The sequence below is a fragment of the Podarcis bocagei genome (assembly GCF_964188305.1).
Source record: "Podarcis bocagei genome assembly, chromosome: 10".
Lineage (NCBI taxonomy): Eukaryota > Metazoa > Chordata > Lepidosauria > Squamata > Lacertidae > Podarcis > Podarcis bocagei.
This window is the reverse complement of record NC_138135.1, coordinates 23,454,310-23,479,708: the sequence shown is the minus strand read 5'-3', so window position 1 is coordinate 23,479,708 and position 25,399 is coordinate 23,454,310. Positions and strand designations below refer to the sequence as shown.

Here is a 25,399-nt window from a genome sequence, read left to right as displayed (position 1 = left end):
CCGATAGCCTAGTTACTTGATCATTAAATAGCCCCACGGAGGCCGATTATGGTTTAGCTGAGATTAATAAAACGGCTGTTGTGAATCACTTTTCTTCCTGATGGCTTGCCAGTCAGCCCTTGGCTGTTAGTCATCATGTCTGCATGGCATCTTGAGGTCCAAAAGTAGTGTGGTAGTGGACAGCTGCTGCTGTGAAGAGACAATGCGAGTGGTTTATTGTCCTCGTGCCCTGACTGTGAGCTTCCTGGAGGAACCTGATTGGACGCTGTGGGAACGAGATGGACAATGGTTTGGTCTGATCCTGGAGGAATGTAGGAAGCTGCCTTATACAGAGTCAAACCACTGGCACATCTAGTATTATCTATGTTGATGGACTGCAGCTTCCCCAGGTTTCAGGCAGGAGTCCTTCCCAGTTGTCCTTCCCAAATCTGGAGATGCCAGAACCAGGGACCTTCTGCATGCAACACCACTCTACCACTGAGCTTCAGTCCTTCTCTGTAAGAGGGTTCTTCTTTATTATTATTATTATTATTAACTTTAACCATAGCAGTTCTAAAGCTGCTCAAAAAACCAGCCACAATGTGTTGATTAAAAACTGAGAAAACGTAGCTCTTTAAACCACCAGTGTATATTATATGAAGCAGGTGCCAGGCAAATGTCATTTTACATGATCTTGAAACATTGGCAGTCCATATAAGTACTCCACAGACAGGTTTGTGAGGCTGGTGGGAGAGCTTTGCTTTCTTCTTATGAGAAGAGAGCCAGTGTGGTATAGTGGTTAAGAGCGGTAGTCGCCTAATCTGGGGAACCGGGTTTGAGTCTCCGCTCCTCCACATGCAGCTGCTGGGTGACCTTGGGCCAGTCATACTTCTTTGAAGTCTCTCAGCCCCACTCACCTCACAGAGTGTTTGTTGTGGGGGAGGAAGGGAAAGGAGAATGTTAGCCGCTTTGAGACTCCTTAAAGGGAGTGAAAGGCGGGATATCAAATCCAAACTCTTCTCTTCTTCTTCTTCTTCTTCCCCTACCTATGAAAACAAGGAAGGAAGACAAGGTCTCTTCCATTCGCGATTCTTCTAAGCCCAGTTAGTCATTCTGAACTAGCCAGATCCCAAATATTATTGAATCACATCTCAAGAAGTAGCTCCACCTGGGATTTCCACTGATACTATCACTAGACATGTGGTGACCAATAGAAAAAGTTTTGAATCTTTATGCTAGGGTTGCCATATTAATTTCAACCCCAGGACACTCCAAAATTGTTGAGCTTTTTTTATATATATAACCAAAAAAGCAAGATTTTTTTCAATTGACTTGCCTAAAATCCAGGACAAAGCACCACCTTTCAGAGCACACACACACACACCCAGACATCAATTTCACCTTTGAAATCCCGGACCTATGGCAGCCCTACTTTATGCTGGATAGTAGGATAGTAGGGGTTTTCTTATGTTCAGCCACTTTGATACTTGCTTTGGTTTATTGTTTCATTTTTGACATTCATAAGCTGCTTTGCTAGTAGAATATCCATTGTTTACATATGAAACATGCATACATTAAGCCTCATTTAAATCTCTTCTAAAAATCCATGTCTGCCAAGTCTTTCCTGAATTAACATTGGCTGAATGAGTCTTTCCCCTCCCCTGATTATCTGTTGCCATTTAATGAGCCCCATGATCCATTCTCTGTCACATCCAACCTTATCCTCCCTCTTTGGGGTGGGGGGGCAGGGGGGTGCTTCCACAACAGCGTGGCAGGAGAATGGATCCTTCACCTTTGCACCCCTCTGCACTCAAGTTCTAGGCGTTTCCCCACTCAGTTTAGTTTCATTTCCCAGAAAAGAAGGAGGTGAGGGGATGAGATGAGGCAACATTCAAGACTTCAAGGATCACCTCTCCCCACGTGAACCAACCGAGACCTTACAATCATCATATGTGTGCCCTGCCTTGGAAGGTCAGGAGGGTGGCAACATGACAAAAGGCCTTCTCAGTGGTAGCTTCCTGCTTGTGGAGACTCGCCTGGCACCATCATTACATAGCTTGAAGGCCATGCATGAAAACGTTTCTTTATTGCCAGGCCTTTGGCTCTTAATTGTCTGTGGCCTGTGGGGGTGGGATGTTTTAATCCTGCCTTTTAACAGAAGGGTTGTCTTTTATCTTTTTTTTCTTTTATGCCAGTTTCAATGTACATATTTGTTAATAATAATAATAATAATAATTATTATTATTATTATTATTATTATTATTATTATTATTATTATTTATTATTTATACCCCACCCATCTGGCTGGGCTTCCCCAGCCACTCTGGGCGGCTTCCAAAAGAATATTAAAATACTATAATACCATCAAACATTAAAAGCTTCCCGAAACAGGGCTGCCTTCAGGTGTCTTCTAAAAGCCTGGTAGTTGTTGTTCTCTTTGACATCTGGTGGAAGGGTGTTCCACAGGGAAGGCGCCACTTATATATAGGCGCCGCTTATATATTGTAAGTCAATTTTGGCGAAAAAGCAACTGATGAATTTAATTTGTCGTTGGGGAATCTCTGATCCTCCAAAATGGTCCTAGCTAACAGTACCACCTAACTGAGCAGTGGCGTAGCGTGGATTGTCAGCACCCGGGGCAAGGCAAGTAATTTGCGCCCCCTAACCCATGGATTTGCACCCCCTAACCCGTGGATTTGCGCCCCCTAACCCTAACCCCCAGATGTTGCGCCCGGTGCGGCCGGCCCCCCCTGCACCCCCCACGCTACGCCACTGTAACTGAGCAATGTGAGAGTTTGCCCAGAAGCACCCAGATTTGCCTCATTATTTGAGGGACACACAGAATTGATGCACACCCACCTCCTAGAATCTGCACTATAACTGCAGAGAATTCATTCAGCTCCTCTGCAGTCTCCCTGCCCTATTTTAGCACACCCTTCACTCCCTTGTCATCTAGCGGTCCAGACGCCTCCCTGCTTCTGATTCATTGTTGGTCTTCATGCTTTGATTTAGTGTGGTTTGCACAGTGCAAAGGTGGCTTGTGAATATTTTTGAATAAAGCTGTTTACATTCAAAATATCTTTCCGCTTGCCTTAAGGTCAGCTTGCGCTCCTTCGGCCAGATTTTTGTGTTCCTCTTTTGTTTTCCTTTTTCGCTCTTCAAACAGCAAACCTCCATCCTATCGCTCAACTCCATATGACAAATTGCTCTGGAGCTCCTCTCCAATTTCAATTCTTTGCAGTAGAGTCAGAGGTTGCTGTTTGGAAAACAAGCAGAATATTCTGCGGCGTGCACAGCTCTAAGCCATGTGCTTTCCTGAATCGCAGCCAGTGTAAATATCCTGCCACATAACCAAGTCATCAATGCTAGCAGTGAGTTCAAAAGATCAGAGGAAGAAATGTCTGCAGCAAATAATTTATATTCCCTGCTGTGTGTTTTGGGGATAATCTTCATCAGATGTACATTGATGGCGTATCATCACGATCAGTTGTGGACATGTAGCAGGAGTTCCCACTGAATTTCACTTAAATGGGAAACATGGATAGCTTTAAAAGAGGATTAGACAAATTCATGGAGGATAAAGAATAACGGTGGCTACTAGTCATGGTGGCTATGCCCTGTCTCCATGCTTGGAGGCAGAAATGCCTCTGAATACCAGTTGCTGGAAATCACAGGAGGGCAAAGGGCAACAGTTTAGCCACTGTGAGAGCAGAATGCTGGACTAGATGGGCCAGCACACTCTTCTCAGATACTGCTGAGCTACGACTTCCATCATTTCCGACTATTGACCATACTGGCAGGGCACTGCTTGCCCATCGCTGACTTGAAGGTTCCTGTTCAGATGAAAAATCTAAGGGAAACAAAGACACTTAAACAGCAAAATGTCTTGAGGGCAGTAGGAAAGAATCCTGTAGATCCTTGATGGTCACTAAGGACTCAGATATACAGCTGCAAATCAAACGTTTTAAGTGTGTTGCAAAGTGCAATATAGAAATGTGACACTAGGTGGCGATGGTTAGCTATGGCAAATACAATATATTATTCAAAACGGTGGGTTGTTTTTTTAAAAAAAAAGAAAGCATTGACACAGCGTGTTTTTTTATATGTGTGTAGATTCCACCTAAGTTTTGCCCTGAAGCCCAGGGCAAATTTGGAATTTCCTGCTTGGTAGTGAAACTTCTGAGGATTATTGAGACAAAGTGGGGAAAGGATTTCAGTGACACTAGTGACATATCTTAGGGATGCTCTGCACATCCTTAACCTGGTTAGCATTCCGTAAGGATAGAGTCAGGTGCTCTGGAGTGAAATGGCAATTGTTTAAATAAGTCTTCCCCAAATTGGTGCCCTCCAAATATTTTTGGACTCCGAGTAATGGAATGATCTCCTTAGCCTTATTTTGAGTGCAGTCCTATTCATTTGTTCATTTTCCATCCTTCCTATGTTTTTATATATGCTATAAGCTCCCCAGAGTGAATGGGGAAACCCAGCCAAATGGGCAGAGTATTATTATTATTATTATTATTATTATTATTATTATTATTTCCATCAATCTGTGCTCAAGGTGGCCAACAGTTGCAAAATATAAAGCAAAAACACTAGAAAATTACCAAAAACTGGCAGAGGAAAGCATACCTAAAACCAACAAAAACATCAAATACACAGAATAAACAGCAATTTATTTACGATGTCCACAAATGATCAGCTTCAAGCTGGTGGGAAGCTGCCAGTCAGAGCAAACAATAGTGGACTAGATGGACAAATAACCTGAATCAGTAGAAGGCATTCCTGCCAGTTTATTAAACATCCATTGTGTTTGGCCCATTGACTGCATTCTCTTACACTGGGTGAAATGGGGCAACCCATGATTTTCACACGCTTTTATTTCATGCATGCATATCAGAGCTTTGGGTCACAGCAGCTGCCAATTCTGATTGCTTCTGCTTCTACAGACACTTGAGAAATGGCCTCTGTTCTTTAATACAGTCAGATCCCCTAACGAAGGAATAATAATGGACCCTGTGCTGGAGAGCTTAACCATTTGAATCAGAGTTACATAATGGCTAAGTACCAAAACAAAGTTAAGGATGGAAGATTATAGTACCTTTCCAAGAGTGGCTGTGTGCATGTCTAAAGCTGCAGCCACTAGAGCAGCCTGGCCTGGTTTTTCATCTACACAAGCGATGAAGCCAGTTTCTTCTGTCTGGACCAGGATAAAGGTGGTGGTGATGTTGGGAGAGATGGGCTCCCCTTAGCAAGTGGATTGCACACCAGAATCTCTCCTTTCTACACTTGCATCAATGTAGACTGAAGGAGCATCTCTCCCTATATAATCCTGCCAGGGCTTTAAAGTTGGTTTGGGACGTTCTTTCAACAATGCTGGCATAGAAGGAACTGTAACTCAATGGAGGGTCTTCTCAGCAATAGCAGCCAGTTATCAAATACTCTCCCCACTGCACTTAGGTTGTACAGTGGTGCCTCGCAAGACGAAAAGAATCCGTTCTGTGATTCTCTTCGTCTAGCGGTTTTTTCGTCTTGCGAAGCAAGCCCATTGACAGATTAGCGGATTAGCGCTATTAGCGGCTTTTAGCTGCTTTTAGCGGCTTATCTGCTGATCGGATCAGCTGATAAGCGGCTTAGAAAAAGGGGGGAAAGGGGAAAAAACCAGCAGGAACTCGCAAGACATTGTCGTCTTGCGAAGCAAGCCCATAGGAAATTGGTTTTGCGAAGCACCTCCAAAACGGAAAACTCTTTCATCTAGCGAGTTTTCCGTCTTGCGAGGCATTCGTCTTGCGGGGCACCACTGTATATTCTTTTTGGCAACCAAATGAAGACTGTTTTCTTCCACCTGGTCTTCTGAGTGGGCAGTTCCAAGCCCAAGAGCTACTTGAGTTATATACTGAATAGATGGCGATGTTCAAGTTTATTGGGTTTGACACTGCTGTAACCCACCCTGAAGTCTGAGTGATGAGGGGCAGGATTAAAATCACCTAATCAGTGATGGCCAAACTTGCCCTCCAACTGTTTTGGGACTAGAACTCCTATAATCCCTAGCTAACAGGACCAGTGGTCAGGGATGATGGGAATTGTAGTCCCAAAACAGCTAGAGGGCCAGGTTTGGCCACCACTGACCTAAATAAATAAACAATAAACCCCCTGAGCAATTTGCCTGCAACAGATCTTCAGTCCCTCTTCCATCCACAGCACCATCAGCCCTGAATAATTTGCCTGGTAAGTAACTCCCCTAAACATGCCGAGTAAGTAGATAGGAATGCCTTGTAGCAATAAATTAGAGGATGCTCTCAGTTGGTTGTGCAATGTCTATTTATTGTCCTTGCATTTGGACCTGCAGTTTCTGTTTCTTTTAAACACTGTATAATTTGAATTGGTGGATTATTCTATTGATTGTTGTGTAAACCAACTTGCAACCATCTACAGTGGTGCCTTGGTAGTCGAACAGCTTGGCTCCCGAACAAATTGGCTCCCGAACGCCACAAACCTGGATGTGGGTGTTCCAGTTTGCAAAGGCTTTTCGGAAACCAAATCTCCGAAGCAGCTTCCACAGCTTCTGATTGAGTGCAAGAAGCTCCTGCAGCCAAACAGAAACTGCACCTTGGTTTTCAAACCATTTCAGGAGTCGAACGGACTCCCAAAATGGATTAAATTTGAGAACCAAGGTACCACTGATAGCAAAAAGCATTCTATAAATATTGGAAATCAACCAATCAGGTTACACTGATAGCCTTTTCCTCCATGAAGTTGCCTAAGCCATCACTGTACCTTGTGAGAGAGAATGCCATTGCTTCACTACAGCTCAATTGACTTTCTCCTCCCTTTCTTTCTTTCAGGAAGCCTCATGTGGCTATGTGCTGATCGTGACGGCAGTGTACTGGGTTTCGGAGGCAGTGCCACTTGGGGCAGCAGCCCTTGTTCCTGCTTTCCTCTATCCACTGTTTGGAGTCATGAAATCCAGCGAGGTCAGACTTTACGTGTCCTTTTCTTATCCGTGCTACTGGGGCCTGAGTCACCTGTGCATGCCGGCCCTTCAGATAATTGCAGGGCGGACATAAGGAAGATGGAGAAGCTGTGCTCTCTGTTGGGCAGGGATAGAACCAGTGGGCAGAAATGGCAAGGAATCAGATTTTGGCTAAACATTGGGAGCAACCCCCTAATGGTCTGAGTTATCTGGCAGGGCAACAGATTGCCTCAGGAGGAAGAGAGAGAGCTGTCTGCTGCAGGTATTTAAACATTGGCCAGGGGGTAGGAATACTGAGGCTGTAGTCTGCATTGCAGATCTTGCACTGAGCACGGGAGCTGGGTTAATTGATCTCTTTAATGCTGTGATTCTATTATGTCGGATCATTCCGTGACTTTGTATTTGAAGGTTGGGGCCAACTGTATTACTTTCTCCCTAGTACTGGAGAGCAGCAGGCATGCACATTTCTCTTTTCAACACATAACACCTGCTTTTACGACTAAGGGATGTGCACTGCAAAATTCATGCTCCTTGACTAATCTGTATTTTTGGACAGAGCAAAGAACACTTCATTCATTATTTACATTGTTTTTATGCTTCCCATTAACAACAAGTTCTCAGAGTAGAGTTTCTTTTAAAAAATATGTGCAAATGCAACATGAAAATAGAGCACCTTAGTTAAAAAGGTTCCTCACAGACACTTTCATGTTCTTTTCTCACTCTTCTTGGCTTGTGTCTGCATCATAAACTTTCTCTCCACCCCAACCCCTGGTTAGCACATGCAACCATTGTTTTAATAAGCGTAATCTTGAATGGAAAGAAAAGAATCCATGTCAACCAGAAGCACAAAAGCCTTTATTATTCCACTTTATCCCTTTCATACCTCTTTGCAGCGTGGCAGATACAAAGACTAATGTTCTTATAAGCACACGGCTCTGTGCAATAGGCAGCAGGTTTCTCCAGCTTGAATGGGGAGAAAACCTTCGTCATGCTTTCCAGTTTACCATAGTGACTTGGCTCTGATTTTCCAGAACTGCCGTGTGCTGATGCTACTGAGGCTGCATTCCTTCAGAGCACATTTAAAGTACATGGCTTCCCCACAGAATCTTGGGAACTGTAGTTTGACAAGGATGCTGGGAATTGGAACTCTGAGAGGGGTAAACGATAGGTCCCAGGATTCTTGCAGGGGGGTGCAATGTACTTTACATATGTGGTGTGTATGCAGCCTTAGTTTTTTTTGGGGGGGAAGCTGCCAACCCATTGTAAGCATGCTTATTTGGTAGCCAGTTCACACGTTGCCAGCAATGGCCTGGGAGTCCCTGAGGCGTGGGTGGCTCTGCAGATTTGCTGATTGGATTCACAGATGACTTTCCATAAGTCCTAAAGCAGTTTCCAAGAATGTAATACATTGATGAAAATGCATATTAAAAAAATATTTGCTGGCCCCGAAATGATGACAAAGTTGGCACTGGGTAGACCTTCCCGAAGAGAGAATTCCATAAATAGGGAGCTACCAAAGAAAAGGCCTGTTCTCTTCAACGGCCCTTTGAGGTGACTCACAGAGAAGGGCTTCAGTTGATTATTTCAGGGTTTGGGCAGGTTTATATGGAGAAAGGCAGCATTTTAGATATTGGGGGTTGGAAGCTTATTAAGACTCTAAAGGTCACTTTGGGGCCTGTTTCTTGAGGATTTCTTTAAAAATAAATAAATCAGAAATTGTTGCAGAAACGTGGAGAGACTGGAAGAATGAGAAATTGAAAGATACCCAAACCAGCAGATTTCTCCAGCTCTAGACAGAAGTCGAATTCTGCTGTGGTTTATGAATCAGACTGAACAGGGGACATAGGGGACAGGGGGGAAATAAAAATGAATGAAAGTCTAGGCAGGGGAAGGGAAAAGCTTTTTCTAGCTGTTTCTACACCTGCTCCTAGGATGTTTCTCTGCCAGCAGTCAGCTCTCCCTAGAGGTTTATCAACCCTCACCTCGTCTTTTCTGCAGGTGGCTGCTGAATACATCAAGAACACCACCTTGCTCCTCATGGGTGTAATTTGTGTGGCAGCCTCTGTTGAGAAATGGAATCTGCACAAACGGATCGCCTTGCGCATGGTGATGATGGCCGGAGCGAAACCAGGCATGTGAGTGAACCTGCTTTTTCACAGCATGGAGGGAGAGAGGAAGAGTGTCATGGGCCCTCCAGCAGCAGGTGGAGTCACTTCGCCTTCTGCTCCTTCAGGCTGCTGCTCAGCAGGTGAAGCCGACTCCTGACCCATGACAGAAAGAGGGAGAGGGAGGGAGAGGAGTTGAAAAGAAAGACACAGCGCTGTCATTAAAGTGTCAAGTGGTGCTTATTAGCCAGCGAGAGCACTGCTTCAGGAGCCCAGTGAGCTGACAGAATGCAAGGCGCACACTTAATAAATAAGTCACTAGGTTTCCAGATACATCACTAGGACAAGTGTGGCGTCTGCTTCAATAGGATGAAAATATCCTTCCCTTCCTCTTCCTGCCAACTTCTTCTCTCTTTGGTCCTTCATCTTATTGCTTTGTTGATTCTGGTTTAATTTCTGCTCTTAGTTCATTTAGATCAGGGTGACTGGGGCAACCCAGCCAGTTAGGGAGGGTAATGATGATGATGATGTTTCTAGCCCATAGGTCATATGTAGTCCTCCAGACTCCCCTTTCTGGCCCTCAGGACTCTTTCCAGGCCACGCTCCCCTTGAACTGTGTGATAATGTCCCTTGTTTCCCTGAATGGAGAGACGTGTATTTGTGTGATGTGTGTGTCGGACCTCCGACTTTTGCATGGCTCAAGTGTAGCCTACTGTGCAAAAGAAAGAGCCACAGCTGTTGCTGCAACCACTTTTATCTCTGGCCCCTCCCACCCTTGGGTTTGTCCCTTGAAGGACAACCCACAAGGGAGGGCAACCCTTAACTTGGACAGGGCTACCCACCCTGGCCTCTTTCCTCTTTGACACCTCTTTAAGTTGTGCAGGGCAAGTTCAATAATAATATAATAATATAATAATTTATTATTTCTACCCCGCCCATCTGGCTGGGTTTCCCCAGCCACTCTGGGCGGCTTCCAACAAAACACTATAATACAATAACCTATTAAACATTAAAAGCTTCCCTAAACAGGGCTGCCTTCAGATGTCTTCTAAAAGTTTGGTAGTTATTTTTCTCTTTGACATCTGGTGGGAGGGCGTTCCACAGGGTGGGTGCCACTACCGAGAAGGCCCTCTGACTGGTTCCCTGTAACTTGGCTTCTCACAGTGAGGGAACTTCCAGAAGGCCCTCGGTGCTGGACCTCAGTGTCCGGGTAGAACAAAAATTCAAAAGTGCATGAATTCACTCAGAGCTTCCGGAAATCCCCACCCACCCCCATTTCCTTCTAAGCCACATGCATCTAAACTAGGCTTTCCTTCGTGAATCTGCAGTTTTCCCCAAAGGGCTTTCCTTTCCCATTCTCTAGGCTGCTCCTTTGCTTCATGTGCTGCACAACTGTCTTGTCCATGTGGCTTTCCAACACATCCACCACAGCCATGGTGATGCCCATTGTAGAAGCAGTGCTGCAGGAGTTAGTGAATGCCGAAGATGACCGCGAGATGAATGGTACCACTGGCAACACCATCCTGGAAGAACGGGAGACTATAGGTACATGATGGTGACACCCACTTCTGTTCATTTATTTATAAGCATTTACAATCCGCTTCACGTTCCAAAAATCTCTAAGCAGTCAGTGTGCGGCCGGTCTAAAAAACAAGCAATATATTATTATAACAGAAACAATAATGCAACCAAAGGGAGGGCCATCACATCTGTTTTCCATGCAAGAAGCTCAGCCCTCTGACTCTCCAGGTAGGGCTGAGGGACAACCTAGACTGAAGCCCTGGACAGCCTCTGCCAATCAATGTGGGCGATACTCAGCTAGGTGGACCAATGGTCCGACTCGGTATAAGGCAGCTTCCTGTGTTACTGCGCAAAACTAATGAAATGGCAGTATAAAAACACCCACACAAAAGCAAACAGAACAGAAATTCAGAGGACTCGAGACTTGTAAAACTGGATCCAAATTGGGAAAGCCCAGGCAAAAAGTCAAGTCTTTATAAGATGTCTGGCGCTGTTCCACATATGGCAGAGGGAAGGACATTTCACAGTGCAGGGGCAACAGCAGGAAATGCTCATTTTGGGGTCACCACTCTATGATATACTGTAGGGTGTAGTGCCATGAGTATAATTTCCCTAGATGAACTAAATGAACGAACAGGTCTATATAAGGATAAGCAATCTTTGAAATAATTTAACACTCTCTTGTTCATTTGATTTGATTTGATTTGATTTTTTTTAGTAACTCATAATTATATTTATCTTATTTAAATGCATTTTTAAGCAGGGAGGGAAGGGTAGAAGACTAAGTCCAATCCTAGCGTACTCCACCCCTTTTTCTCCTGCTACAGGTCTCGGCGAAAAGCGTGGGCAAACGTCCCTGGAGCTCTTTTTCATCAACGAGGAGTAAGAATGAAGCCCGTCCAGCTCTAATGGACATTTGAACCCTTTCAGGTCACAATGAGATAAAATATAAAAGCAGGACCAGCAAATGGCATGATCACAAAGATTTTATTTTATTTAAGGGTTTTTAGATGTTAAGGGAATATATAATGGGATGTATAACATGAAGCAGACACACTTAGGAATGGTTCATGGTAGTGGTGGTGGTAGCTGGAATTTTGTGTGCAGAGTGGCATTTCATTTGTTACATATATTTAGGCACCAGGTGAAAACATTCCCCTTTCCCCCACCTTTGGCTAATTAAACAATCTATGGCATTTCAGACTGGGGAGTGGGGTATCATTTTTGTATGTTACTACCTTATGTATTTTATTTTATTTTATTTTATTATTGTATTGTACACCACCCTGTGATGCTTGGATGAAGGGTGATATAGACATTTAATCAACAGCAAAAATTATTATTATTATTATTATTATTATTATTATTATTATTATTATTTCAAGTGGAAATTAAGGCTGTGTACACACTATACTTTTAAAGCACATTCAAAGCACACACCCCAAACAATCATTCTGGGCCCTGTAATTCACCCCTCACAAAGTTACAATTCCCAGCAACCCTTAACAAACCTCAGACATCTTTGAGGGAGGGAAATGTGTTTCCAATGTGCTTTAAAGGTATAGTGTGGATGCAGCCAAGTAATTTGCTTTTCTTTCACATCATTTGCTTATTTTAGAGCTTTTGTAGTCTGCCCATTGCCAGAAGGTCCCAGGGTGGTGAATGCATACATACATATGAATGCCTACAGTCAGTATATACATTATGTGTTTGTGGTGGCAAACACCAATTGGCTGGGCTGGTGGGATGACTTGGAGGGCTCAGTTCGCTTATAGAATGAAGCAGTTTGCAGTTAAGCTTCTCTAAGCACAGGGACAATTGTCAGTTGGACTAAAACATCTCACAGGTGATTGCCAAAGATGGGAGGTTGGAATCCTGAGAGATGCACAGAAGCTAAGTACTAGCTCACTGGTTCCCCTTCCCATGGGCCTTATCTTGATTCCAAAAGCCCACTCTCCCATTCTCTTTAAAGATGACTTACCAATCAGCGTACGGAACACCGAAAGCCCAGGAGAAGAATGAAGAAATGAAACCGGTCCTCCTTTCTCCCTTTCTCTTGCCCAGGCAAGCTCCTCACTCACCATACTGGTTCTGTGCAGCAGGCTAAGAACCAGAGCTAGGCAAACAGAAGCAAAGCTATGGCATCTCTCGTATTTCAACCTGTGACTTTCCTGTAAAATAAAGAGGTGGTGCCATGGACATATCTCTAACCTACCAATCTAGGGAAGTTCATATAAAGCTATGGTCTTCTTCAAAGAACCCTGGGAACTATGGTATAAGGGTTTATTATGATGTTCGTCTCAGTGGTGGGGAAACTGGTGCAGGGCAACTCCTTCCTGCCATGTCCAGCAACATTGGAAGCCCCACTCCACATGAAGCAACTGGTTTCCCATTCCAGCATTGTACCTTCTCAAAACTGGACACCACTTGGGTGAACCACAGTGGTGATCTGGCTTGAACCAAGTTTCTACTCTGCCAGGAAGAGAAACCTTTGGGCCAATTATTGTCAGCCTAGCCTTCTTTACTGGGTAGTTGTAAGCATAGAATTGGATGACCCCATCTAGAATGTCATATTTCATTTGCATGGTATGCAATTGTACAGCGGCAAATCAACATTAATTATCCTCTTTTTTTTTGCAGTGCTACAACTGCTGACCTCAGCTCTCTGATGCATTCGAAGGTATATTTTTGTTGGCTGAATCCACTCTGTAAAATAACAAGTTGATTCTACAGAAAGCAACACAGGATTGCATGGTTTTCTTCCCTTTAATGTGTCTGGAGGAGCACAACATTCTATGCTTAGAGGAATGCTGCACTTCTGTTCTGCTTACACTTCTGTTCTGCAGTCTGCAGTCTGATGTGGCTGCATGCACAGCACAGGCCTGTAGTGTGAATCAGGGGGAGACCAGAGGTCAGTGGTAGAACCCACTTGCTTGGCATTCAAAAGCTCCCAGGTGCAGTCGCCATCGTCTCCAGGCAGGGCTGCAAAAGACCCCTGCCCAAAGCCCTGAAAAGTCACTGCCAATCAGTATGGAGAGAAAAATACCAAGCAAGATTGGTCGAGAGGGATGGTGAAGAAGATATTTGTTTGCCTTTTAGGGAGAAATGACTTGATTTGAGAAGAAAACTGACATACCTGGCCTCCCGTAAGGATCAGTGACCTGACTTGGTCTAACACAATTTCTTAGGTGCCTTGATATCTTCCCCAAGTTGTGCTACAGTTTTACTTTAGGCTGGAGGGCATCAACTGATTAATGGGGTGTTACTACCATTGTGGAGATAGAATGTGTTGGTGGTTTCCAATTCCCATGTTCACATACAAAACTTGATCTTAGTGCTTAATGACTTAACAGATGAATATACGAATTACCCTCATTTATCATGTTTGAGGTTATGTAAATGCTCACATTAGCAAGCCTTCAGGTACCATAAAGCTTGAGAGAGAAAGCCAGTTATACAATGTTTTTATTGGGCCGGCTAACATTGCATTCACTTGGAGTAACACCTTTCATATGCCCCCGTCCTTTGGGTCAAGTAGTGTGCATTAATGTGTGGGTAGATTGATTTACCAGTGAACAGGGTCAGGGAACAGAATCTGATTCCTCCTGAAGCCTCTGATCCTAATGTACAGGGAATGTGTTAACAATCCTTTTAATCCACTAACCAAACCATCCACAAACGGAAGCATTTTTTTCTCATAGGCAGTGATTGCTCTTTGGAGATGGGGGCGGGCAGGGGAACCTCTCTTGTTGTGAGTCACCAGGTGTTTAAGGTTTCAGATGATCAAGTGACTACCTGATAATTACAATACTTAACATTAGGTATAAGCAGTGGTTCTGTGAGGGGGCTGGCAAAAGCCGATTTTCAAAAGAATTGTATTAGCAAACATTTGAAGGTGGCTTAATCCTGTCCCCATTAGCACTCCACTTCTAGATCCCTTGGTGCTTAAAAGTAGAGATGCCTGCTTAGGTTATAATTTAAACACAAAATGCAAACATATCTCCTGAAGCATGGGAAAGGAAGTAATTTTTGAAGAGCAGCCAGTTTCTTTGTACCTTTTCTATTTCGGGCAAAAGTGGAGAAAGGATGTTCTGATGCTGGCTGTCTCATGCCCTGTCCACACCTGAGAAAAAAATGCCCCCTTCAGAAGCATGGGATGTCTTGCCAACCCATGCATTACATAAAATTATTGCACTCACACAATCCTTCCTCCTCTTATGCATTTTGATTCACCCACTGACTTCCTGGTCAATGTGGCTGCATGGTGTGCATTAAGAATAACATTTTATTTGGCCCTAATTGTTTGGTAAGTGTTCTCTTGACTTGAAAAGACCTGCTCTACATCAAAACTTATTTTTTACTGGATCAGGCAGCAGCTTTGATAGTGTTTCTGTAATTGCACCAGTGGCGAAGCTGCATGCTCTGGCACCGGGGGCAGAGAGCAGGCTGGTGTGTGGCTGGTGTGCGTCCTGGGGGGCGTGGCATGCGTCCCGGGGGCATGGCCCCCGGCGCAGTGGGGGATGCACAGCACGTGTCCAGGGGGGCAGCCGCAATGGTACCCCCCCTCCCTGATGGTGCGGGGGCGGTGCGCTCCCCCCCCATTCCTCTGCCAGTGAATTGCACAGAATATTTCCGATAACATGAAATATCCACACAGGAATTTCAAACTGGCTTCCATCCAACTGGGGTCCTGGAATGGCACTGAAAGAGTTGTTTTCTAATGAAGGGGGATTTCTATTCCTATATATAGAACATGAGCGGCGTACACATGATTGCCAACACAATTGGAACTGTGAGCTCCAAAACCAACGGGCAGCATCTGCCTCAGGTAAGAACATTCTCCGCTATTGAGAGATACAATGAATAACCCCAGGTTTATTTATCACCATTGCTTGGAAAAAGCAGAACATTTGATGACATGGACTGTTTGTGTTTGTGGCTCTGTTCCTGCCACTGCAGCTATGCAGTTCAAAAGCTGTCCCCAGGGGTCCAGGATAAGAACATTCAGCTTAGCATGGGAGCTGTCCAGTGCAGAGCCCCAGGGAGCACAGAAAGACAGATGTTGTTTCAGCGATGCTTCGGCTGCCCTTGGGCAGCTTAATCTGTATTGTGGCCCTACCTTACCTAACCTATCTTCAGCATAGCTGTCAACTTTTCCCTTTTCTTGCGAGGAATCCTATTCAGAATAAGTGAATTTCCCTTTAAAAAAGGGAAACGTTGACAGCTATGATCTTCAGAGTCCTGACCCAGAACATGTGCCTTTAGAGCCCTGCTTCCTCCTCATGCATAAGACTCGGGAATGTTTGAGATGCTGCCAGAGAAGCACTGTGCTTCCAGCTCTGTTCTCCAGCTCTTTTCCGTCCCTTGGACCTCTGTACCTCGGGGTGATCCTGCAGGGTACGAAGCAGGGTGATGAAACCAGTGAGGGCAACTTGCTTCTTCCAACCCTATTATTATTTTTTAAAGTGGTGCCCAAGGCAACCCAAAGTGACTTCTAAACAAGCAAACAGACAACAACCCCCCACATAAATACATTAAAACCAAAGGGGAATGGAAATACGTCAAAAACATCACACCCAGCATCTGACAGTATCCTCAAGCAGGACACCCCCCTGGGTGATGATATTGGAAGGGCTCTTGGTGTCTGCTGACTCCCTTTGACCCTGGCAAGCACTAAGCCCCTTGTCCAAAGTTTCATTCATTTCTGCTCTGATCCCACCAGGAAAGTGGTGAGATATGCCACTACTTTTCATATGCATAATACGCCTCCTATTTTTTGATATTAAACAGTCTATCATGAAGTGATATTTCCCTCAGTGTGTAGGGCTGGATCCTGACTTGACAAAGTGCCCTGTTGCAGGGTTCTCCTGTGTTGATAACCCCACCCTTCTTTGACTTATGTCGTGGCCGCAACACTGTTCCTAATTAGTCATCAACACCAGATGATTTTTCTCTCATATACTATAGTGTCACTCTTAAGCGTTGCAGAGAACTAAAATGGCAGCTGAAAGACTTGGTCACCCAGTGTTGATCAGACTAAAATATTTTAAAGGAGACCCATTTCAATGCCAGCCCCTGCTGAAGTGTTGAGGCTCATGTGGCGCTAGGCTTGGCTCGCGTCCCATTTGAGAGATGAATGTTAGATTGAGAGAATGAGAGAGCAATTTGCCCTAGACCATTCCAGACATGATTAATTTGAGGTGGAAAGTCTGCCAACTATTGCCCTGGACTTCTCACGTGATTTGAGGATTATGAGCTCCTAACAAAACCCGTCTGAACTGAATCTTTCCCGCAAGGCTGCATGTGGCTCAGCAGCCTGATTACTGTTGAGCCTTTATTTCTGCCACTGACGAAGCAGTTTTCAGGGAACTGGAGAAGACACCTGTTCTGAATCTTTCTAGTTCTTATAGAAAATAAGCTGTCTGCAGAACACAGGCATCCTGGCACGCAGAAAGCATATTTATCAACCCATCAATGAAGCTCAGAGAGCCCTTTCTGCTCTTAACTTAGCTTCAGTGGAAACTTCCAGTTAAACCCTTTCACCAATACTCATAGCCATTCCCATTTCAGTGTGAATTAAACCATTTATGCTTAACAATATCTGCCCTGTGATTTTCTGCAGTGCTGGTTGGTGTGGACCGCCCTGCATTTTGCTTTCAATTTAAAAATGTACACCCTGCTTTTCACGGTGTAGGTCTCAAAACAGCTTTCAACACCCAAGAGTCACAACATACAAACATGTGTTAAATGATGTGGTTTCTTTACAGGCTCAGATCCTTGTTCTGCCACCTCAGCCTCAAAGTTTAGACCTAAGCAGTAAACCTCGGTACCCAACCAAGCACGATCAGATGGTCTGCAAGTGCCTCTCGCTGAGCATCTCCTACGCGGCAACCATTGGGGGACTCACAACCATCATAGGCACCTCCACAAACCTCATCTTCCTGGAGTATTTCAACAAGTGAGTAATGCATGCACAGTGCACATTTAGTAAGGACCTGGTAACCTGGTGTGGTTCCAAGCCATGTGAAGTGAATGGCAGGAGTTGGTAATGCAGGTGAGCTGTGCACAAGCAAGCTGTCAGCTAGCTCTGCTGAGGCTCTTTTTATTAGCACAATATGCAAAGTCAGTCAGATACATTTTGGACTGTGACCTTTACACATCTTCCAATCCCAAGATCGTGGGGTGGTACAAAGTTATTTTGACACCTGTTTCCACCGCGCCATTTCCCCCTTGAACAATGAATGTATAGCAAAGGAGACAAAGGTCACAGACAGGGCATGGCAGACCACTAAAAGAGCAAAGGTTAAATAGAGGGCATGGTGTTCAGACAGCTATGGCTTGTCTGCGGGTGGAAGTGTGCTCCACACCCGGCGGTCATTCCTTCACCATGGAGCTGGTTTCTATTGTGTCTGACCCTTGTAACAGCCCTGAAAGGAAGCAAAGGCAGTCCCCGTATAACAGATGATGAGCAAAGACTGAGAAATAGTGACCTGCTTCAGGCTCCTCAAGAGAGAGTGAGTTCTCACTGAACCAGCAAGACTTTGTCACTTTGAACCAGCAGACTTTGTCACTGCTTTTTTAACCATACCCTAGACGGAACATGCTTCTTTTTCATTTCTATTTATGCTCTTCTCTAATTCTTTATCACTACAGGCTCTGGAATTGAAGGGGAGGTGGCGGCAGGGAGGGGGGAATCTTTTTGTTTCTGGGACGGCTCCATCTGTTCTAGTGATTTGTTCCCCCTGCAAAGTAATAATCTTCCAAGTGCAACATCATTATGCTTTTTAATGTAGCAAATTATGTTAACAATAGATGGGAAATTAATGAAGCCAAAGGCATGCCTAAACTACTTCAAAAGAAAAACGATCTGATTTTATGAATATTTTCATGCAAATTTACTGTTTAACGATTAGCAAGGGGGGGGGAGGAGGGAATGAAATGCCTGAGAGGGGAAAACAGAATTTAAGGACGGTGCTCTGAATTCCCCCCGCCCCCTCAAGATCTCTTATATAGAGTTCTCCACAATGGAACCTATTGTGTTTGCTCAGCCAACCAAAGAGCCAAAACTTGCTATCTCTCAGGTTACCCTGAAGGCCATTTCACAGATTACACATCCAAGGCTGAAACTCGGTGTGCTTGGCATGCAAAAGGAGCCAGGTTCAATCCAGGTAGGACTGGGAAAGATTTATGGAGAGTCGGAGTCACCAATACGGAGCGAAATTAACTAATGCTCTGACTTGTCTATGATGGAACTTACGTCAAGGGAGTTCTGCATAGCAACTTCCTTATCCTTCTGATGCTGGCAGATGAAGACTTTTCATAGAATAATAAAATTGTAGAGTGGGAAGGGCCCCTGAGGATCGCCTAGTCCAACCCCCTGCAATGCAGCTGTCCCATATGGGGATCAAACCTGCAACCTTGGTGCTATTAGCACCATGCTCTAACCAACTGAGCTATACTAATCTTTTTGGGGGCTGTTCGTTTGTTTACTTGGTATTTTAAAGGCATCCTGAAGCAGGCAGTACACAAGGTGAACTTGAAATGGGAAAAGCATCGTATAGGTCCCTGATGCTGCCTGAAAAAGCATACTACAAAGTGGCTGTTTTTGATTTCCTTACAGCCATTATCCCAATGCTGAAGTGGTGAATTTTGGAACCTGGTTCTTACTCAGCTTACCCATCTCCCTCATCATGCTGGTGATGACCTGGTTTTGGATGCATTGGCTTTTCCTTGGATGCAAGTAAGTGGGGTCTGCAAGATCTTCGTAAAAGCTCAGCACAGCTCAGCAGTAGAGCATATGTTTTGCATGCAGAAGCTCACAGAAACGTCCACCATTTTGCATCATTGGATGTCCAATACTTTTGTCATGGGAAGACATGCATACTTGGGAGATTCATGCATACTTAAACCATGGAACTCACTCCCACAGGAGGCAGTAATAGCCACTGTCGTAGTCCTGTGCTGCCAGCCACAGCAGAGCTCAGTGGAGGGAGAAACCAGCCAACCAGCTGTGTCTCAGGGGGGAACTTGCCTGAAGGCAGAGTCCGTATACAAGGTCCAGTCCAGTCCTAAGGTCAGGAGTATCTCAGTTCATGTAGTCCAGTGGTTATCAACCTGTGGGTCTCCAGATGTTGTTGGACTACAACTCCCATCATCCCTGAGCTCCGGCCTTGCTAGCTAGGGGTGATGGGAGTTGTAGTTCAACAACATCTGGGGACCAACAAGTTGAGAAAGGCCAATGTAGTCAGACGGTCCAGGGGCCAAGAAAGCTGAGGGTCCAAGGTCACGAGAAACAAGAAGCAGCAAGGTTGGCCAGTAATGACAAATGTTGTTTCCAGCAACTGAATGAGGCTCGAAACCCTGCTTAAGAAAGCTGGAGCCAGTTGGTTCTCATTAGGAGCAAGAAGGCTGATCAGTAGCGGGTGGAGTCACTTTGCCTCCTGCTCCTGCAGGCTACTGCTTAGCAGATGAAGGTGACTCCTGGCCCATGACAACTACTAACTTAGCTTGCTTTAAAAGAGGATTAGACAAATTCATGGAGGAGAGGGCTATTGATGGCTACTAGCCATGATGGAGGCTAAGCTCTGGTCCCACTGTCAGAGGCAGTATACCTCTAAATACCAGTTGCTAGGAATCACAGGAGGGAAGCATGCTGTTGTTCCCAGGTCCTGTTTGTTGGCTTTTCACGGGCACCATGTGCTTGCCAAAGTGCAGCTTTGTTCTGGTTGACTGTTGAGATGCTCATGTATCCTTGCTCCTCAGATGAAAGATTGGAAGGTATCTAAGGTAGGACCTTGTCTGCGTTGGCACCCAATCTTTGGAATTCTTTGCCAAAGGATATCTGCCTAGCAACTTCCATGTCCTCATGTTGCTGGCAGGTGAAGATTTCCCTTAGAACCATAGAACTGTAGAGTTGGAAGGGACCATGAGGCTCCTCTACTCCAACCCCTGCAATTCAGGAATCTTTTGCCCAATGTGGGGCTCATGACCCTGAGTTTATTAATAAATTATATTTGGGGGTTTTATTTTTTAAAAAAACCAGAGCCTTCTGTTCTTCAAGTCACATTGAGAACTATGCTAAATAAAGAAATAGTTTTCATGCTAGTACATGAATAGCTGGAAGATGTTAAAAACCTCTGGTTGCCCCTGGCTTTTTCTGGCATTAAATATGGATCTGTTCCATGTGCTTTACCATTCAGTCCCATAAGTTGTCTGTTCCCTAGCAAAAAAAGGGGGGCTATAGTAAATCAGAAATAATTTATAATCCCACGACAAGTCCTAACATGATCCACAGTTCTTTCACAAAGAGCATTTGCATTCCACATTACAGTTCCAAATATTCTCTCTAACAAGGGTTGGTTTTTTAAAAAATCCGTAAGGGAATTAAAGCGTTAGCAACCTATTATGAAACATTAGTGGATTCTGAGGCTCATTAATCTCTGACTCCTGCTTACTGCAGTTCATTCAGGAATATATTCCCCTGGAAACCTGATGCTGCAATAGTTCAAGAGGAGGGAATATGTGAAGACACCAAAGACTATTCTTTCTGACCTAGACAGTGGGGCAAATGTGTAGGACAAAGCAAGGGAGAAGATGGGGGCAAGAAGGTCCTCTGGAACAGGGTTTGTTTGAGCAGAAGCTTGATTCTTATCGTGACAGTGTCAGGGTTTGGTGAGATGCCCCTGTGCCATCCTGGCATTGCCAGCATCAACCCAGTGTGGCATGGGCACTGTCATTTATGAGTGACATCATGGGGAAGAAATTCAATTCAGTTCACATTTGAATGTGAATCGACCTAATTCATAGTCATCCTTAAAAATTTGCCCTTCTCTGAATATTGCAATGCAGTTCTCCGGTCAGGTAAACATATACAAAAATGCATATGCTGGGTAAACTGGGCATAAAAAAATGTGCATGCATACAAACATGCATTATATTAAGGAAAATTGCTTGCAAAAAATGTTTCTAGAAGAAATGCGTATAACTTTTCATGAGAACTTAAAAAGAATTTGCAAACTCATGTGGAAAACTAAATTTAAGGCTAGGAAAATGAGAAACTGAGTGAAACCAGAATTGACAGATTCACTCCTTCCTACATCAGATTGACTTAGATAACAACAAGAGGCTTTGGAATTGTCACAAGTATGTAGAGGGCAGAGCCAGAGGTGAGGCCAGACCCCTTTAAAGAGGAAAGGGAAACTGAAGGGCAGGAGGCAAGAGAGAGTGAATGCAGCACAAGAAGAAGTCAGGCTAGGCAGGTTAGGAGAAAGAAGGCTGGGATGCCCTGCTTGATTCACCTGCCACCCAGAGATCAGGCAAAGAAACCTGGACCTTGCATGGCAATACCCAGAATTGAAGATGATGAGCCCTAGTTGAGTAGGTCACTTACCCTGCTGAGAACCACATAACTAAACTACAACTATTGCACCATAGGGATGTGGGTGGCGCCATGGGTTAAAACACAGAGCCTAGGACTTGCCAATCAGAAGGTCAGTGGTTCGAATCCCCGCAACGGGGTGAGCTCCCGTTGCTTGGTCAATGCTCCTGCCAACCTAGTAGTTCGAAAGCACGAAGTGCAAGTAGATAAATAGGTACCGCTCCGGCGGGAAAGTAAACAGCGCTTCCGTGTGCTGCTCTGGTTCACCAGAAGCGGCTTAGTCATGCTGGCCACATGACCCGGAAGCTGTACGCCGGCTCCCTCGGCCAGTAAAGCGAGATGAGCGCTGCAACCCCACAGTTGTCACCATTAGGGTCAGGGGTCCCTTTACCTTACCTATTGCACCTATAAGTGATATGTAATGGCCACCAACTTGGGTGATTTAAAAAAAGGATTAGACAAATTCATGGAGGATAAGGCTATTGGAGTCTACTAGACATGATAGCTAGGTTCTGCTTCCATTGTTGGACGCAATAGGCCTCTGGGTACCATTTCCTGGGAATCGCAGGTGAAGAGAGTGCTGTTGTACTCGCTTCCTGCTTGCAGTATCTGGTGGATCACTGTGAGAACAGGATGCTGAACTAGATTGGCCCTTAGTCGGATCCAGCAGCCTCTTTTTATGTTCCGTGTCCTTGTCCCCAGGTACTTTGTGTAACTGGATTTCAGCACTTGGTTCCACAAAATTAGCCAACTTTGTGGGAGGCTGCATCAAGGGCAACTTTTCCTTGGTTCCAGCTGCTCTTTGCAGCATGGAGGAGCAGGGGTTGTGGTGGAATCCTGCTTGGAGAAGTACAAAGAGGTACAACAACAAAGACGCACCAGAGGAGGAAGCTACCCTGTAAATTGGGTCACTCCTGTGAAGCTTCAAAACTAGCCAAGACTTGATTCCCTGGTGCTGTTGATTCAGAGAAATGAATATATATTTTCTGGCTGTGATGACAGACTCACTGACTGAGGGTGAGTGAGTCAGAGGCTAGGAGATAGAATGTCTTGGCTCTCCCAAAGGATGCCTTGTTTCCCAGTAAGTTGTGCGCTCAGAAAGAAGGACACATGAAGCTGTGTCATCCCACGTTGTTGCTCAGTGGTAGCCAACATGGTTTCCTCCTGATGGCTGGACTGCAACTCCCATCATCTCTGACCATTGACTATGCTGGCTGAGACTAATGGCAGTTGGAGTCTGACAGTTTCCGTGTTGGCTATCCCTGCTCTAGCCCTTTGTTGTTTGCTCTGACCAGCAGTGGCTCTTGAAGGTCTCCAGTAGAAGTCCTTCTCATTGTCTGCTCCATGACCATTTAAGTGGAAATCAAACTTGGGGGTTTCTTCATGCAAAACATGTGCCCTGCTACTGAGCTGCCCCTTTCCTGAGGAGGCTAAAGAGCAAGAACAGGTTTATCGTGAATGGAGAAGCATTGTCGATTCCGTGAGTCACCTGACCGATTGCTGAGTCAGTGGAGTTTGGAGAATAACAGCGGCATTATGTCTGAAGTTCTGCCTTTTGGCCAGCTGCATCAGCAGTATTCAAGAACGGCGGCCAGCTGGCTTGATGTACTTTCTTCTGATAAGCTGCTACTGCTGCGGTAGAGTCTTGTTGCTAGAGTCCTGACCTGAGTGCTGTGGGGCTTACTGTGATATGCTCTTTGCTCAGGTGCAGATTGCACCAGCTTTTCATGCTGTGTTCAGAACCATTTCTTGCAAAACACAGGTGGTAGAGATGTAGGGGCCAGCTCATTTTAGCTCAGAGGTGAGGAATCTCTGGCCCTCCAGATGATATTGGATGCACTGCCTTCAGTGCTCACTATCGGCTGCTGTGTCTGGGGCTGGTGGGAGCTGGACTCCAAGAACATCTGAAAAGCCATCCCTGTTTCATTATGCTTTTAGTTAAGGTGCTGGGCTGGTAGCCAACATGTTAGTCAGATGTTGTTGAACTACAACTCCCATCATCCTTTGGTTGCTAGTCATGCAAATACAAGGGGCTGGATTGGTGATGCTGGACCACAACTCCCATTATTCCCAACCATTGGTCAGACTGGCTGGGGCAAGGGGAGCTGGGAATCCAAAAACATCTGAAAGGCACCACATTGACTATCCCTGGTTTAAATGGTTATCTCTGTAATTGTTAAAATATGTTTTTAGGTGTGTTTTATGTTTTTCATCATGTGTGAGAGATACATCAGGAGGGCTTGCCCTGAAATATTGGGAATGAGCAAAGAAACAAATTAAAGTTGCCAACAGCAAAAACCCCTGCCTTATTTTGTGCAGATCATCTACAGAAGTGTTGTCATCCATGCTTCACTTTGGGGATGTGATAGTCTTTGCGTAAAAGTACACTGTATATTGCACACTGCTCTGCAAATCCCATTTATTTCTGTGGGATACCTGCAAGAGATTTTCTTAGTTTACTCACAGTTACAGTTTTTCCTTACATGCCCATGATCCCTGACTTTTGGGCACATTGGCTAAGACTGATGGGAGTTGTAGTCCAGCAACTTCTGGAAGGCCACAGGTTCCCCACCTGTGAAGAGAAACCACATTTCAGTGGAAACTATGCAGAAGGGGATCTACCCCTGTTTATTTTCACTATCACCCAAAAATGGTACAGTTTGGGTGGGTTTGAGAGAGGGATTGTAATTGGCTCACCTTTATCCAGTATATGGATTTCAAGTTGAGTGATGAAAATAGAGAATATTTGGTGCAAACCGAGTTATACAACTCTAATTGCTTTCTGTTTCCATGCCTCACATTATTTTCAGTTTTAAAGAGACATGTTCACTAAGCAAGAAGAAGAAGACCAGACGGGAAGAGATGTCTGAGAAGAGAATCCAGGAAGAATATGAGAAACTGGGAAATATTAGGTAAAATCATAGAGTCATAGCTTTGGAAAGGACATTAAACATCACCAGGTTTAGTACTCACAGCATCCTGTCTAGTTTCTGCTTAAATATCTACAGCAAAGGAGAGATCCACCACCTCCCGAGTCAGTCTGTGAAACAGCTCCTATCAGTAGGAAGTTTCTCTTGAGCTTCAGCCACAATCTGCTTCCCTTCCATTTCCACCTAAGGGGAAGGGCTGTAGCTCAGTGGTAGAGCACCTGCTTTGCATTCAGAAGGTCCCAGGTTCAATCCCCGGCATCTCTAGGTAGGACTGAGCATTTTCCTTGTTTGGAACTTTGGAAAGCCATTGCCAAGTAGCGTAGAAAATACTGTGTTCAATGAACCAATGGTCTGGCTAGGTATACAGAAACTGCCTATGTTACCTCTTGAGTCTGTTCTGTCTTCTAGTCCTTTAAATATTTGAAGAACTGTATAGGTTTTGCTTCTCGTGCATAGGCATCGGAGAATTTGCTTCAATTTGCATTTAAAGGCAAAGTTACATAATTTGTACTTT

At 44.7% G+C, this 25,399-nt stretch overlaps 1 protein-coding gene across 2 annotated transcripts in view; it reads left to right on the top strand.

Annotated features, from left to right (window-relative positions):
• SLC13A4 (solute carrier family 13 member 4) overlaps window positions 1-25,399 on the top strand; it is a gene marked incomplete at its 3' end in the record, with an annotated part of 43,075 nt that overhangs the window by 5,552 nt on the left and 12,124 nt on the right. For both annotated transcript variants that reach the window (XM_081212050.1, XM_081212051.1), the window contains exons 2-10: window positions 6,825-6,953; window positions 8,951-9,087; window positions 10,421-10,602; window positions 11,406-11,460; window positions 13,219-13,258; window positions 15,329-15,406; window positions 17,346-17,536; window positions 19,199-19,318; window positions 24,766-24,867. In XM_081212050.1, the coding sequence (XP_081068176.1) occupies window positions 6,825-6,953; window positions 8,951-9,087; window positions 10,421-10,602; window positions 11,406-11,460; window positions 13,219-13,258; window positions 15,329-15,406; window positions 17,346-17,536; window positions 19,199-19,318; window positions 24,766-24,867 (1,034 nt within the window). The remainder of the gene's footprint in view (window positions 1-6,824; window positions 6,954-8,950; window positions 9,088-10,420; window positions 10,603-11,405; window positions 11,461-13,218; window positions 13,259-15,328; window positions 15,407-17,345; window positions 17,537-19,198; window positions 19,319-24,765; window positions 24,868-25,399) is intronic.